The sequence below is a fragment of the Bos grunniens genome, chromosome 12 (genome assembly GCF_055505025.1).
Source record: "Bos grunniens cultivar Pamir isolate PY7600 chromosome 12, Bosgru_T2T1.0, whole genome shotgun sequence".
Classification (NCBI taxonomy): Eukaryota; Metazoa; Chordata; class Mammalia; order Artiodactyla; family Bovidae; genus Bos; species Bos grunniens.
In genome coordinates this window covers 16,513,681-16,528,989 of record NC_141176.1, presented here as the reverse complement: position 1 = coordinate 16,528,989, position 15,309 = coordinate 16,513,681, and the positions used below count along the sequence as shown (strand labels likewise).

Genomic DNA, 15,309 nt, shown 5'->3' with positions numbered 1-15,309 from the left:
CAGAAAAGCAACCCAACTCCTTGAAAGGAGGTAGGAAAAAATATTAAAGACAATAAAAGAGACAAAAGAGGGAGGGACGGAGTTCCGTCCAGGGAAGGGAGTCTTAAAAAGAGAGAAGTTTCCAAACACCAGGAAACCTTCTCACTGCCGAATCCGTGCCGAGCTTTGGAAGCACAGAGGGCAACATAACAGGGAGAAAAAATAAATAAACAATTAAAACTCGCAGATTGCGAGCCCTACGGTAACTCCCCCAGCGGAGAAGCGGCGCAGACGCCTGCATCCGCCATTAGCAAGCGGGGGCTGGGCAGGGAGGCGCGGCGTGGGCTGCATCGCTGAGAGTAAGAATCTGGCCTGAATACCCTGAGCACTATCTGAGCGAAATAATTTGGGCTAGCAAACCAGACTGTGGGATATCTACCATGCGAAAAGCCAGCCCTAACCTAAGACACCACCAGCCCGCGCACGGAACAAAGGACTAAACAGAGATAGCCGGCTGCAGACCTTCCCCCTCCGGTGACAGGCAGCCAGAGCCGGAAGGGGGCAATCGCAGCCCCAGAGAGACATTATCTATAAAACTGGCTTCTTTGCTAACTAAAACTTATTGGGGGTCTGGACGGTCAACATCTGCCTGAGAAGGTGCGCCGGTTTTACACCCAGATAACTGAGTGGCGGGGAGGCGATAAGTCGCAGCATTGGCGCTCGCCAAACACCTCATCACCTGAGCTGCTCGGACCTGGGAAGAGCACAAAACGCAGGCCCAACTGAGTCTCCGCCTCTGAGGACTACCTGAGTGCCTGAACCTGAGCGGCTTGGACCTGGGAGGTGCATGCAACCCAGGGTCAGCCTCGGATTGTTCCCGGCGGAACAACCTAGAGCCTGAGCAGTGTGGGCAGGGAGGCTACACGCGCCGTGAGCGGGGGCAGACCCAGTGTGGCTGAGGCACTGCGAGCGCACGCCAGTGTCATTTGTTTGCAGCATCCCTCCCTCCCTCCCCACAGCACGACTGAACAAAGAGAAGAAATACAGCTCCACCCACCAGAACACCGACACAAGCTTCCCTAACCAGGAAACCTTGACAAGCCACCTCTACATACCCACACACAGCGAGGAAACGCCACAATAAAGAGAACTCCACAAACTGCCAGAATACAGAAAGGACTCCCAAACTCAGCAATTTAAACAAGATGAAGAGACAGAGGAATACCCAGCAGATAAAGGAACAGGATAAATGCCCACCAAACCAAACAAAAGAGGAAGAGATAGGGAATCTACCTGATAAAGAATTCCAAATAATGATAGTGAAATTGATCCAAAATCTTGAAATTAAAATGGAATCACAGATAAATAGCCTGGAGACAAGGATTGAGAAGATGCAAGAAAGGTTTAACAAGGACCTAGAAGAAATAAAAAAGAGTCAATATATAATGAATAATGCAATAAATGAAATTAAAAACACTCTGGAGCCAACAAATAGTAGAATAACAGAGGCAGAAGATAGGATTAGTGAATTAGAAGATAGAATGGTAGAAATAAATGAATCAGAGAGGATAAAAGAAAAACGAATTAAAAGAAATGAGGACAATTTCAGAGACCTCCAGGACAATATTAAACGCTACAACATTCGAATCATAGGGGTTCCAGAAGAAGAAGACAAAAAGAAAGACCATGAGAAAATACTTGAGGAGATAATAGTTGAAAACTTCCCTAAAATGGGGAAGGAAATAATCACCCAAGTCCAAGAAACCCAGAGAGTCCCAAACAGGATAAACCCAAGGAGAAACACCCCAAGACACATATTAATCAAATTAACAAAGATCAAACACAAAGAACAAATATTAAAAGCAGCAAGGGAAAAACAACAAATAACACACAAGGGAATTCCCATAAGGATAACAGCTGATCTTTCAATAGCAACTCTTCAAGCCAGGAGGGAATGGCAAGACATACTTAAAATGATGAAAGAAAATAACCTACAGCCCAGATTATTGTACCCAGCAAGGATCTCATTCAAGTATGAAGGAGAAATCAAAAGCTTTTCAGACAAGCAAAAGCTGAGAGAATTCTGCACCACCAAACCAGCTCTCCAACAAATACTAAAGGATATTCTCTAGACAGGAAACACAAAAATGGTGTATAAACTCGAACCCAAAACAATAAAGTAAATGGCAACGGGATCATACTTATCAGTAATTACCTTAAACGTAAATGGGTTGAATGCCCCAACCAAAAGACAAAGACTGGCTGAATGGATACAAAAACAAGACCCCTACATATGTTGTCTACAAGAGACCCACCTCAAAACAGGGGACATATACAGACAGAAAGTGAAGGGCTGGAAAAAGATTTTCCATGCAAATAGGGACCAAAAGAAAGCAGGAGTAGCAATACTCATATCAGATAAAATAGACTTTAAAACAAAGGCTGTGAAAAGAGACAAAGATGGTCACTACATAATGATCAAAGGATCAATCCAAGAAGAAGATATAACAATTATAAATATATATCCACCCAACATGGGAGCACCGCAGTATGTAAGACAAATGCTAACAAGTATGAAAGGAGAAATTAACAACAACACAATAATAGTGGGAGACTTTAATACCCCACTCACACCTATGGATAGATCAACTAAACAGAAAATTAACAAGGAAAAAAAAAAAAACAAAGAGTCAGATATGACTGAAGTGACAGCATGATTAGAATCTGTGAGGTCAGTCAGAGTTTCTCTTCGATGATGGTGATGAAGCAGTATGTCCTGAAACTGATTATTGGACCAGAAACACACTTAATGAAGTCCTTCTTGGGGTCTATTGCCTTTTTTCATCATGAAGGGTAGTCAGAGAGTTTGTACAACTCAGCTCATCACTCATCATTATAATATGTACCAGAGAGTTTCACCCAAATAATGTTAGCTACCATGATGTGAAATTAGATATGAAATAAATAGTGCCACCACAAAAAAAAAAAAAAAAAGAAAGTAGGGAAGAAGCTGAAACTCCAGTCTCTCCATTTTGCTTTCCTTGTGCTTCTTCACCAAAAAATTCTATGGAGATAGAAGCTCTGGCTAATAATGGAAATTAGAAATGGTTATATGTATATTGATTTTAATTTTGTGGTAGGTCTTATATTACCTGGGCTTCCCTGGTGACTCAGACAGTAATGAGTCTGCCTGCAATATAGGAGACCTGGATTCGATCCCTGGGTTGGGAAGATCCCCTGGAGAAGGAAATGGCAGCCCACTCCAGTATTCTTGCCTGGAGAGTTCCAGGGACAGAGGAGCCTGGTAGGCTGTAGTCCATGGGGTTGCAGAGAGTTGGACACGACTGAGCGACTTTCACTTATATTACCCAGAAATAAGTAAAAATGGACCCATCCTATTTTTTACGTTGTTTTATTATAATTATTTCATTCATTTTTATTTCTTGGCCGTGCTGCACAGCGTGTGGGATCTTAGTTCCCCGACCAGGGATCGAACCCTTACCCTTTCCATTGGGGGAGTCTTAACTATTGGACTGCAACCAAGGAAGTCCCTACCCTTCTGATCTTTCTTTCTTTTTTTTTTTTTTTTAATATTTTTGTACCTCTGCAGAGGGCCTGTGCTGGAGACCTAACATCTTGCAGGGGTCCTGTGTCTTGTTTCTTGCTTAGAATTGACTCTGATTTGGACCCTCGAGGTATGAGGTGTTTAGACTTCATTTCAGTTCAGTCGCTCAGTCGTGTCCAGTCGGGCAACCCCATGAATCTCAGCACGCCAGGCCTCCCTGTCCATCACCAACTCCCGGAATTCACTCAGACTCACGTCCATTGAGTCAGTGATGCCATCCAGCCATCTCATCCTCTGTCATCCCCTTCTCCTCCTGCCCACAATCCCTCCCAGCATCAGAGTCTTTTCCAATGAGTCAACTCTTCGCATCAGGTGGCCAAAGTACTGGAGTTTCAGCTTTAGCATCATTCCTTCCAAAGAAATCCCAGGGCTGATCTCCGTCAGAATGGACTGGTTGGATCTCCTTGCAGTCCAAGGGACTCTCAAGAGTCTTCTCCAACACCACAGTTCAAAAGCATCAATTCTTCGGCGCTCAGCCTTCTTCACCGTCCAATTCTCACATCCATACATGACCACAGGAAAAACCACAGCCTTGATTAGACGAACCTTTGTTGGCAAAGTAATGTCTCTGCTTTTGAATATGCTATCTAGGTTGGTCATAACTTTCCTTCCAAGGAGTAAGCGTCTTTTAATTTCATGGCTGCAGTCACCATCTGCAGTGATTTTGGAGCCCCCCAAAATAAAGTCTGACACTGTTTCCACTGTTTCCCCATCTATTTCCCATGAAGTGATGGGACCGGATGCCATGATCTTCGTTTTCTGAATGTTGAGCTTTAAGCCAACTTTTTCATTCTCCTCTTTCACTTTCATCAAGAAGCTTTTTAGTTTCTCTTCACTTTCTGCCATAAGGGTGGTGTCATCTGCATATCTGAGGTTATTGATATTTCTCCTGGCAATCTTGATTCCAGCTTGTGTTTCTTCCAGTCCAGTGTTTCTCATGATGTACTCTGCATAGAAGTTAAATAAGCAGGGTGACAATATACAGCCTTGACGTACTCCTTTTCTTATTTGGAACCAGTCTGATGTTCCATGTCCAGTTCTAACTGTTGCTTCCTGACCTACATACATATTTCTCAAGAGGCAGGTCAGATGGTCTGGTATTCCCATCTCTTTCAGAATTTTCCACAGTTTATTGTGATCCACACAGTCCAAGGCTTTGGCATAGTCAATAAAGCAGAAATAGATGTTTTTCTGGAACTCTCTTGCTTTTTTGATGATCCAGCGGATGTTGGCAATTTGATCTCTGGTTCCTCTGCCTTTTCTAAAACCAGCTTGAACATCTGGAAGTTCACGGTTCACGTATTGCTGAAGCCTGGAGAATTTTGAGCATTACTTTACTAGCGTGTGAGATGAGTGCAATTGTGCAGTAGTTGGAGCATTCTTTGGCATTGTGTTTCTTTGGGATTGGAATGGAAACTGACCTTTTCCAGTCCTGTGGCCACTGCTGAGTTTTCCAAATTTGCTGACACATTGAGTGCAGCACTTTCACAGCATCATCTTTCAGGATTTGAAATAGCTCAACTGGAATTCTATCACCTCCACTAGCTTTGTTCGTAGTGATGCTTGCTAAGGCCCACTTGACTTCACATTCCAGGATGTCTGGCTCTAGGTCAGTGATCACACCATCGTGATTATCTGGGTCGTTAAGATCTTTTTTGTACAGTTCTTCTGTGTATTCTTGCCACCTCTTCTTAATATCTTCTGCTTCTGTTAGGTCCATACCATTTCTGTCCTTTATCGAGCCCATCTTTGCATGAAATGTTCCCTTGGTATCTCTAATTTTTTTGAAGAGATCTCTAGTTTAGACTTGACTGTGCTCAGATGGTGACATGCAGTCGCCTCTCCCTGTCTGTACTCTCAGGTACCCAAGAGAGAGAGCAGAGTTTTGTGCATTCACAGCTCTGGGTGAACGACTCCCTGCCTGTTGGCAGACAGTGGGTTTCCTCTGCATAGTGAACCACCAGGAAGCTGCTGACGCCCCCTAGAGAAACAGCACTTGGTTTGAAACAGCAGGTGCCACACTGTGGCATTTCCCAGACCAGGACGTGTATATTTCATATTTAAAAGGAAAGAGAAGGGACTTTCTTGGCGGTCCAGTGGTTAAGTCTCCACACTTCCAATGCAGGAGACACAAGTTCCATCCCTGGTCAGGGAACTAAGCTCCCACATGGCACATGGAAAGTGAAAGTGAAAGTCGCTCAGTCTTGTCTGACTCTGCAACTCCATGACTATACAGTCCATGGAATTCTCCAGGCCAGAATACTGGAGTGGGTAGCCTTTCCCTTCTCCAGGGGATCTTTCGAACCCAGGTCTCCCACATTGCAGGTGGATTCTTTACCAGCTGAGCTACAAGGGAAGCCCAAGAGTACTGGAGTGGGTAGCCTATCCCTTCTCCAGCAGATCTTCGCTACCCAGGAATTGAACTGGGGTCTCCTGCATTGCAGGCGGATTCTTTACCAGCTGAGCTATCAGGGAACATGCCACATGGAGCAACCAAAAATTGAAAAGAACCACCCACTTTCCTTGAGCCAAACAGAAGTAACCTGGGAGCATATTGATGAAGCCCATGCTTTCTCTCTGTGCAGGACCCGAAGATCAGCACAAGTCTGCCGGTCCTTGATCTCATCGATGCCATTCAGCCAGGTTCCATTAACTATGACCTTCTGAAGACGGAGAACCTGAATGAAGAAGAAAAACTCAACAACGCAAAGTACGTGAACAAGCCCGAGGTCAGGGAGGGAAGGAGCGGGTGGCTGTGGGGTCGAGTGCCCATGCCTCCATGCAGACAATTCAGTTTCACTACTGATGCTTTTCCTTCTCGTGACTTACTGCGTCCCATCACCCTTATATCTGCTACTGTGCAGTGACAGTTTAAGGTTCCAGGTGTGAGAGGGAACAAGACAAGAACACAACTGGTAACAATTGAAATGGAAAACAGTTGACTTCCAACTGATAAGCAAGCCTACAATTTCCTAACACTAATTTCCTTATCAAAATCTATAGGAGGTTTCCTGAGTAGAGTTTGTACATGGTGGGTGCGGAGTTAAACGCCCTATTTGTGAATATCCATGGATGTACCTGGGCAGGGGTGGGGTTCAAGGCCAGAGTCGTCACTGGTTTGAGAGCAGCTGCTCTTTGCGTTACATGCAGAGTGAGGGTTGTTCTTGTGTAGTCGCTGACTCTTTTGCAACTCCATGGACTGTAGCCTGCCAGGTTCCTCTGCCCATGGAATTCTCTAGTATTCTTACTGGAGTGGGTATCCGTTCCTATCTCCAGGGGATCTTCCCCATGGAACCTGGGTCTCCTGCATGCCAGGCACATTCTTTACCATCTGAGCTGCCAGGGAAGCCCCAAATATAGAATCCTAAAAATGGCTATGGTGGCAAGATCATGCATATTTTTTAAGTTCTGTTTTCTAATTTTTGAACAACTTTTCCTCTATATTTTATAATGGAAAAATTAATTGTACTTCATTAATCATTAATATGGAGGAAGTGACTGAGAGATGGACAAGGAGAAAGAATGGGGCTACCCTTGCCTGGAGCTCTTACATTAATGTGATCGCTAAAGTATGAGTAAAGTTATTTCAGAAGAGTGGAGGGAGTCACGGGGCCTTGGGTGGAATGAAGAATCTCTGGAGCAACCATTGTAAGAGGTTGCTAGATAACAAATGAGCAGAATAAAAGAACTGCCAGATAATAATAGTGTGGGCTTATTTGCAAGTAGACTACAACTAATAAAACTATCTTCCTGTAACTATAAACAGAGCAAAAATATTCTGATGCAGCTATGGTAATCTTATGTGAAAAATGTGTAATATAAAACTCTGGTTATTCTACGATTATAGTAGCATAAATAAATACACATGCATGTGGGCAAGAATTAGAATGGAAAAAGGAAGAAAAGAATGGACGGGGAAGAAAAGAAAAGAAAGGGGGCAGGGTGAAATTCCCTGGAGCTCCAGTGGTTAAGACTCTGAGCTTCCAAAGCAGGGGGCGTGGGTTCGATTCCTGGTCAGGGAACTAAGATCCCATATTCCTTGCAGCCAAAAAAGATTTTAAAAAAATAAAGAATTGATGGGTAGGGTCATGGTATTACAGATGCATTTCCTCTTTTTTTCTTCTGCCTTGTAAACAATGTTCTGTAGCTGAAGTGGAGTCTGCGGTCCTTCCCTATCACACACTCTTGTTCAAGTCTGTGACTTTTTCTGCCACAGTAGACCCCAAGCAAATAAGCACCAAAAGTGGTGGGAGCTAGGAAGCTCTTTAAGGACAAGTGATACATTTGGTGATTATCACGAGGCTGGACAGCAAGTTTGATGGAGTTGGGAGCTTTGTCAAGCTAAGACTTGCCCACAAACCTCGAGAGGAAGCCAGTGATTGATTGGCTGCAGCCGTACCAGGAGTGACCTCGGCACAGTAGGTAGTTTACAGCATAGAAGGCTCCGCTGGAGGCTCAGATGGTAAAGAATCTGCCTGCAATGCAGAAAGCCTGGGTTTGATCCCTGGGTCCGGGAAGATCCCCTGGAGAAGGGAATGGCAACCCATTCCAGAATTTTTGCCTGGAGAATTCCATGGACAGAGGAGCCTGGCAGCCTATAGTCCATAGGGTTACAAAGAGTCAGACACGCCTGAGTCACCAACATTTTCACTTTCTTTCATAGAGTGTATAGTATATATTATATAGAATGACAATAACTCTGACCCTGAGGGGTCCCCTTCATACTTGCTCAGGCTCCCCTCATCCCTCCTCTTTTCTCTTTTAGGTATGCCATCTCTATGGCCCGAAAAATTGGAGCGAGAGTGTATGCGCTTCCAGAAGACTTGGTGGAAGTGAACCCCAAGATGGTCATGACCGTGTTCGCTTGCCTCATGGGGAAAGGAATGAAGAGGGTGTAAGGCCCAGTGGGCGGGGTAGGGGGTGTGTGTGGGTCTCTGGCTGCTCATGCCTGGTGCCCCCGGGAAACACGGGAGGAGTCAGCCATTCCAAAGTTTCAACTCGATGACATTATTCACAGTTCCAAAAAAAAATGTATATCTGTTCCGCCAAGTAGCCTTCATGTATTTAACAAAAAGTGCTTTATTCTTTGCAAAAGACCCAGTCTCTTACAAATATTTTTTTATCATTGAATTGATTGCTTCTTTGAAAATGTAGAGAAAAAGAGATCTTACTTCCCAGGCACCTTTCCTGCCTTTGCCGTTGTAGTCAGGTATAGAAGTCTCAAGTGTAGTTCATTTTAACATAATCTTTCAAACCAGCTTACATTGTCTGCCTTCTTGTTCGGGGTGAGAACCAGGAGGGGAGAATCATCGGAGGGGAGAATCGTGAAACCAGCCTAAAGCTGGCTTCTGGAGGCCAGCGTTTGCTCTGTTACAAGCCTCCTTCCTGTTGCCCTTCTGCCTGGGTCTACCTGTTGTGACTTTGCTCTCCACCCCGGCAGAACCTGCCCTCTCTGTGGCTACCCTCTGCTGGCCACCCTCCTCTTGGGCCTTCTGGGTCATCTGACAAGTCAGACTGTATTGGGGTCCCCAAGAGTGTCTGGTAACCTCCAGACCTAAGACATATCATCAGAACATTTTCTTAGAACTGTGTCTACTAATCTCCAGAACGAAGACTTATCATCAGAACATTTTCTCAAAACTAGGGTCCCAGATGTCATCAGATTTTATTTTTTCAGTCAATGAGAAGCCCTCTGTTTTTAACCCTAGGATCTGGGCTCTGACCAGATCTACTATCTTAAATACCATGCCTTCAGATAGATTCTTAACTGTTGGTGGAAGGAAGTGTTCAAGGAGGGGGGGTCATTGAGCAGCAAACCACTAGAGGGCAGTGTGGAGTCATAACAAAGTTTCTGGTCTCAGGTGCTGCCTCTGTGCATTTAGCCCTGTGTATTATGGCAACCCACTCCAGTGTTCTTGCCTGGAGAATCCCAGGGACGGCAGAGCCTGGTGGGCTGCCATCTATGGGGTCGCACAGAGTCGGACATGACTGAAGCGACTTAGCAGCAGCAGCAGCATTAGATCTTGGAGAAGGAAACAGCAGCCCAGTCCAGTATTCTTGCCTGGAGAATTCGATGGACAGAGGAGCCTGGCGGGCTACAGTCCATGGGGTCGCACAGAGTCAGACACAACTGCGTGACTAATGTTTTATTAGATCTAGTTATACAGTGTGGCTAAATATCTGGCGACTGGGAACTGCTTGTTCTGATTTCATTAGCTCTTAGATCATAGTGCATATGATGTCTGCCGGGCCATAGGATCAATGTTTACTTTTTTGGTACCCCCAAATGCCCAGGGGTCATATGTGCCAATGAACAGTACCCCCACCTCAACCCCAAACTTGACCCCCACCAACACCCTCACATATACACATACCTAGCCAGGTATCAAGCTGGCTAGGAACAGGCACAGTCGCTTTATGAAGAGTTAATTTACTGGATATTTAAAGAATTCTTAAACAAAACCCAAGGGACACTGTACTCTTGAGCAGTTCTAATAGCCTGCAATTTCCTTGAAAACTTACCAAAGGCTAAATAGCAACAGAGCATTGGGCACTGATGCCAGACCCCTTCTGTCATGGTGAACGTGTTCATGGAGGAGGTATCTGCTTTAGGGGTGTGTAGTGGAACTTAGTCATTTTTCAAAGCGACTGAAATGCATTATCCCAGTCTGCTCCTTGTCAGTGGGCTCAGGAAGCCAAGATATGGCTTCTCCTAGCCCATAATCTGTATTTCTAAAGCATTTGATTTCAGAGTGGTTGGCTTTGTCTTAATCTGCACTTAATGTAGCCCCCAGACGATTCTCCCCCCCGTCTGCCTCCAGGAGGAATGTTATTGCCTTAATGGAAAATGAAGATAAAATAATGCTCAATCAAGATCTCTCCAAATAAAATGTTCCCCATATCGGACGTCTTCTGAAGGTTTCATGAGTTATTCATTCAGCCAACATGCACTGAGGCCCTACATGTGCCAGGTTTGGGAAATATGCCCGCAAATGAGGCAGGCCTTGAGCTCAGCTGATCAAGAGAGACTGATCAGGAAAAACACACCACTGCCAGGTGCTATGAGTAATTGATGAGGGCAGGGTGAGAGGGGCTTACAACAGAGGAAACCCCCAAAGGAGAAATATTTTAGCTGAAAGCTGAAGAGTAAGTTGGCGGGAGTCAGACCACTAGGAGGTCAAAATGAAAGGTAAGACACAAATTCTCAGAAACACATGGAACCCACTTGTGCCCAAAAGCCAGACTTGGGGATTGGTGTGAAAGGGCTTCTAAGTGATTCGAGGAGGAATCTTTGGGGCTGGCGGTCCCTGGCGTCTCCTCCCTAGTCTGGGCCTCACACTGGCTGGTAGAGGTGATGCTGCAGAATGCTGCAGAGGATGCTCAGAGTGCTGAAGAATTCTGCTGTAACTGGCTCCCTCGGGTAAGCTGTTGTTTGGCGTGGTCACATCCTGACTTCCCGAGGTGTCCCTCACCCACACAGCCGCTGCAGAGTTGGGCTCTTGTGCTTAAGCTGTGTGTCCCGGCTCCTCCAGCAGCAGTCTTTGGAGATGGCTCTTTTCTGGCCTAATATTCCTGCAGCTTCTACACGTTCAAGGTAGTGGTCTTCCCTACATATCGAGAGGGCTAAGTGTTGTCTTTTGTATGTAAGACTGCCTTGATAGGTCCTGACCAGGAGGACTGAACAGCTACAGGTAAGCAGAATACTATCAAGGGAAGAAAACTAGAGTCTTGCAGACTGGAAGGCAATGGAATATAGCAATCAAAGCAGGACAGTTTTTCTTAAAAGATTTTTTTTTAGGTTTTTAATGCTAGTTCCTTTTTTTATTTTTTCACTCTAGTGGACATCCCACTAGTTACCTTTCTTTTTTTAACCCATGTAATCTCAGGATTATTTTTTTGAGATAAATTCTTTATTTGGCTGTGAGAGTTGGACTGTGAAGAAAGCTGAGCGCCGAAGAATTGATGCTTTTGAACTGTGGTGTTGGAGAAGACTCTTGAGAGTCCCTTGGACTGCAAGGAGATCCATCCAGTCCATTCTGAAGGAGATCAGCCCTGGGATTTCTTTGGAAGGAATGATGCTAAAGTGGAAGCTCCAGTCCTTTGGCCACCTCATGCGAAGAGTTGACTCATTGGAAAAGACTCTGATGCTGGGAGGGATTGGGGGCAGGAGGAGAAGGGGATGACAGAGGATGAGATGGCTGGATGGCATCACTGACTCGATGGACGTGAGTCTGGGTGAACTCCGGGAGTTGGTGATGGACAGGGAGGCCTGGCGTGCTGCGATTCATGGGGTCGCAAAGAGTCGGGCACAACTGAGCAACTGAACTGAACTGAGCTGAACCAGGTCTTCATTGCAGTATAAGGGGTCTCTAGTTGGGGCATTCGAACTCTTAGTTGCAGCATGTGGGATCTAGTTCCCCGACCAGGGGTGGAATGTGGGCCCCCTGCATTGGGAACATGGACTCTTAGCCACTGGGCCACCAGGGAAGTCCTTTCAAAATTTAAGAGTTTATTATTAACATTTTAGTCTATCCAAGTATGATATCAGAAAGTAAAATTGTACCGAAGGCTCTATAGTGGAAAGCCTGCCACCTTCCCACCCCTATGAGCCAGCTCATATTGGTTCTAGTTGGCTCCAGTTGTCAGACCGTATTATTTTGAAGTTGGCCAGGATGAGGGTATTTACACCACAGAAACAATCAGACTCTACAGATAGGGTTTTTTATCCCCTGAGGGCTGGTTCATCAGCCCACCACTCCCTCTGTCCCAGTCCCTCAGTTTGTATCCTTCTAGAAACATTCTGTGCTCTTGTTACACACACACATCTTTTTACTGGAAATGTCATCATGCCATACACAACATTGTGTGTTTTCGTCACACCGTACCTTTGAGATTGCTCCATGTTGGCAGATAGAGACCTGCCTCAATCTTTTCAACAGATGCATAGTATGCTGTCATATGGCTGTGCCAACCTGTATCTAACCAGTGGCCGATAAATGAATAGGTTGCTTCCATCCTTTGCTACAGCAAATAAAGCCACAGTGAAGACTGTGTCCACTTCTTGTGCTTGGAACATTCATTTTCATTTAACAGGTACTTAATCAAGTTTCTGCTCTGGCAAAGATATTGAACATTGGAAAGTAACGCTTAAATCCTCCTTTGAAGTTTTCTCAAAGTATTTGACAAAGAGCCCTGAGCTAGGATGGCTTGAACCCCTCCCATCGTCTCCATTTTCTGTCTAAAGCAGGTTAATCCAGCAAAGAGATCATATGCACGGGGAAGATGTAATCAAAAGCAGAATGTGATCCCTGCTATAACAAATTTATAAATGAAATATGGGGGCTTATGTGCGTGTATGCTAAGTCGCTTCAGTTGTGTCCAACTCTTTATGACCCCGTGGACTGTAGCCCGCCAGGCTCCTCTGTCCTTGGGATTCCCCAGGCAAGAATACAGGAGTGGGTTGCCATTCCCTTCTTCAGGGGACCTTCCTCACCCAGGAATCAAACTCAAGTCTCCTGCATTATAGGCAGATTCTTTACCATCTGGGCTACCAGGGAAGCCTGTAGGGGTTCAGGGGGGAAATTATTTCTGAAGGAAAGATTAGCAACCTTTTACAGAAGAGTTGAGTTCTAACTAGTGAGACATGGGCAGGAACCATGCCCCGTCATGCTCATGTCCCCAGGAATACCAAGGACTTACTGGACTTTTAATGAGAGCTGGTTAACTTTTTAAAGTTGATTTGTATTAGACATAAACGAGTGTTTCCTGACTGTGAGAGATGCCAAGCAGAGAGAAGTTATTGGGAGAAGAGTTGCGAAACAGACCTTTCGGCAGAGTGTTTAAAAAGGGATGGATTCCTGTTTGTTTGGAAATTATGCCATTCGAGCCTGGCTGAGGCAATGCTCTGGACTAGAGGGGCTTTTCAAGTCTCAGCCAATCTAGTGATTTTATCGACCTAAACACACACGGGCTTCCCAGGTGGCTCAGGGGTAAAGAACCTGCCTGCCAAAGCAGCAGATAGGGGTTCAATCCCTGGGTAGGGAAGTCCCCTGGAGAAAGAGATGGCAACTCACTCCATATACTTGCCTGGAGAATTCCATGGACAGAAGAGCCTGGCCAGCTACAGTCCATGGTGTCGCAAAAAAGTGAGACATGATTTAGAGCACAGTTGTGGTCTCGATTGTAAAAAGTAAGGAAACTCAGTCCACCTAAAACAAGCCCATCTTGGACTGATCCTTGATACAGAAGAGACATTCCCTTGGACTCCTGGTGTACCTGGGTGGCTCCAAGGCCCACTCTCCCTGCAGTTACTCTACCTTTTATCAGTCAGCAGCTGTAGAGCTGTCGTCAACCTTTGCTCTCTGCCCCCCGCCCCCAGGATGTGCAGTGCTCTCGGATTAAATGCTGGCACTGCTTAGGGAGTTGGACATGGTACGTCTCTGCCAGCCCGTGATCCCATAACCGAAGCTGATGCTCCGCATGAGTCAGCGGTGCTGACTGAGCCTCTTGTGAAATCTAGTTCCTCTGACAGTTTCCTAATAAAATTCCAATAATTAAACTCTCAGCTGCCAAGGACCGCTGTTTCCACAATGTTGTCTCTCCCCATTTTTTGTAAAACAGAGTTTACCAACTGAGACTGTGCGTGGGTGACCAAAAAAAAAAAAAGGAAAAAGTAAATTGTGTAAATGTTTTCTCATGTCTAATGTCTACATATACTTAGTAATCCATGTTAGGTCCAGCATAAAAACACAGATAAACCAGTCAGTACCCACAATCTCACCTGTAACAACTCAGGGACAGGTTGGGAAAATGGCAGGGATTTTTATATTGGGTTGGTCAAAAAGTTCATTCAGGTTTTTCCATACCGTCTCACAGAAAAACCCAAATGAACTTCTTGGCCAATCCAATATTAATAGGCATGTAAAAACTGGAGAGTTCCATTTAAATAAGCATTTTGGTTAATAAAGAGTTACTGTATATAATTTTTGGAATAATAACTTTTTAAAGGATTAGAAATGCATGCAAATATTTAATTCTAAAGTTCTGTGCAATACAGCATAAGAGTTAATGATCTGGCTGGCAGCATTGTTGAGCTGGGCTAGACCAGGGGCCCCCTGTTAAGAGTCAGAATGTTCAAACCTCCTTGCTCGAAGTTTGAGGCTCAGGCCAGGGGCACCCAAAAGCTGCTTAGAAAACAGAATCTCATCCTCACCCCAGACCTAATGTATCAGAATCTTCAGTTTAATAGGATTCCCAGTTAATCCATGGGTTTTCTCATTTAAGTTTGAGAAACACTGTCATGAAAGAGATGTCTTCTCTTTTTTAATATCTATTTATCTATATTTATTTATTTGGCTGTGCTGAGTCTTGCAGCACGTGGGATCTTCATTGCCACATGTGGGATCTCTTGGACTTCCCAGGTGGCATTAGTGGTAAAGAATCTGCCTGCCAATATAGGAGACATAAGAGATGCGGGTTCCATCCCTGGGTCAGGAAGATCCCCTGGAGGAGGGCATGGCAACCCATTCCAGTGTTGTTGCCTTGAAAATCTCTGTGGACAGAGGAGCCTGGAGGGCTACTGTTCACAGCAAAGAGTCAGACATGACTAAAGTGACTTAGCACAAATCTCTTAGTTGCAGCATGCAGGATCTAGTCCTCTGACCAGGGATCAAACCTTGGCCCCCTTCACTGGGAACACGGAGTCT

General features: G+C 45.1%; 1 protein-coding gene across 2 annotated transcripts in view; it reads left to right on the top strand.

Annotated features, from left to right (window-relative positions):
- The window catches only part of LCP1 (lymphocyte cytosolic protein 1), a 107,948-nt gene extending 97,438 nt beyond the window's left edge, over positions 1–10,510 (top strand). For both annotated transcript variants that reach the window (XM_086328940.1, XM_086328939.1), the window contains exons 15-16: positions 6,190–6,314; positions 8,370–10,510. In XM_086328940.1, coding sequence (XP_086185066.1) covers positions 6,190–6,314; positions 8,370–8,502 — 258 coding nt within the window. In that variant the 3' untranslated portion in view covers positions 8,503–10,510. The remainder of the gene's footprint in view (positions 1–6,189; positions 6,315–8,369) is intronic.
- Positions 10,511–15,309: the final 4,799 nt, after the last annotated feature.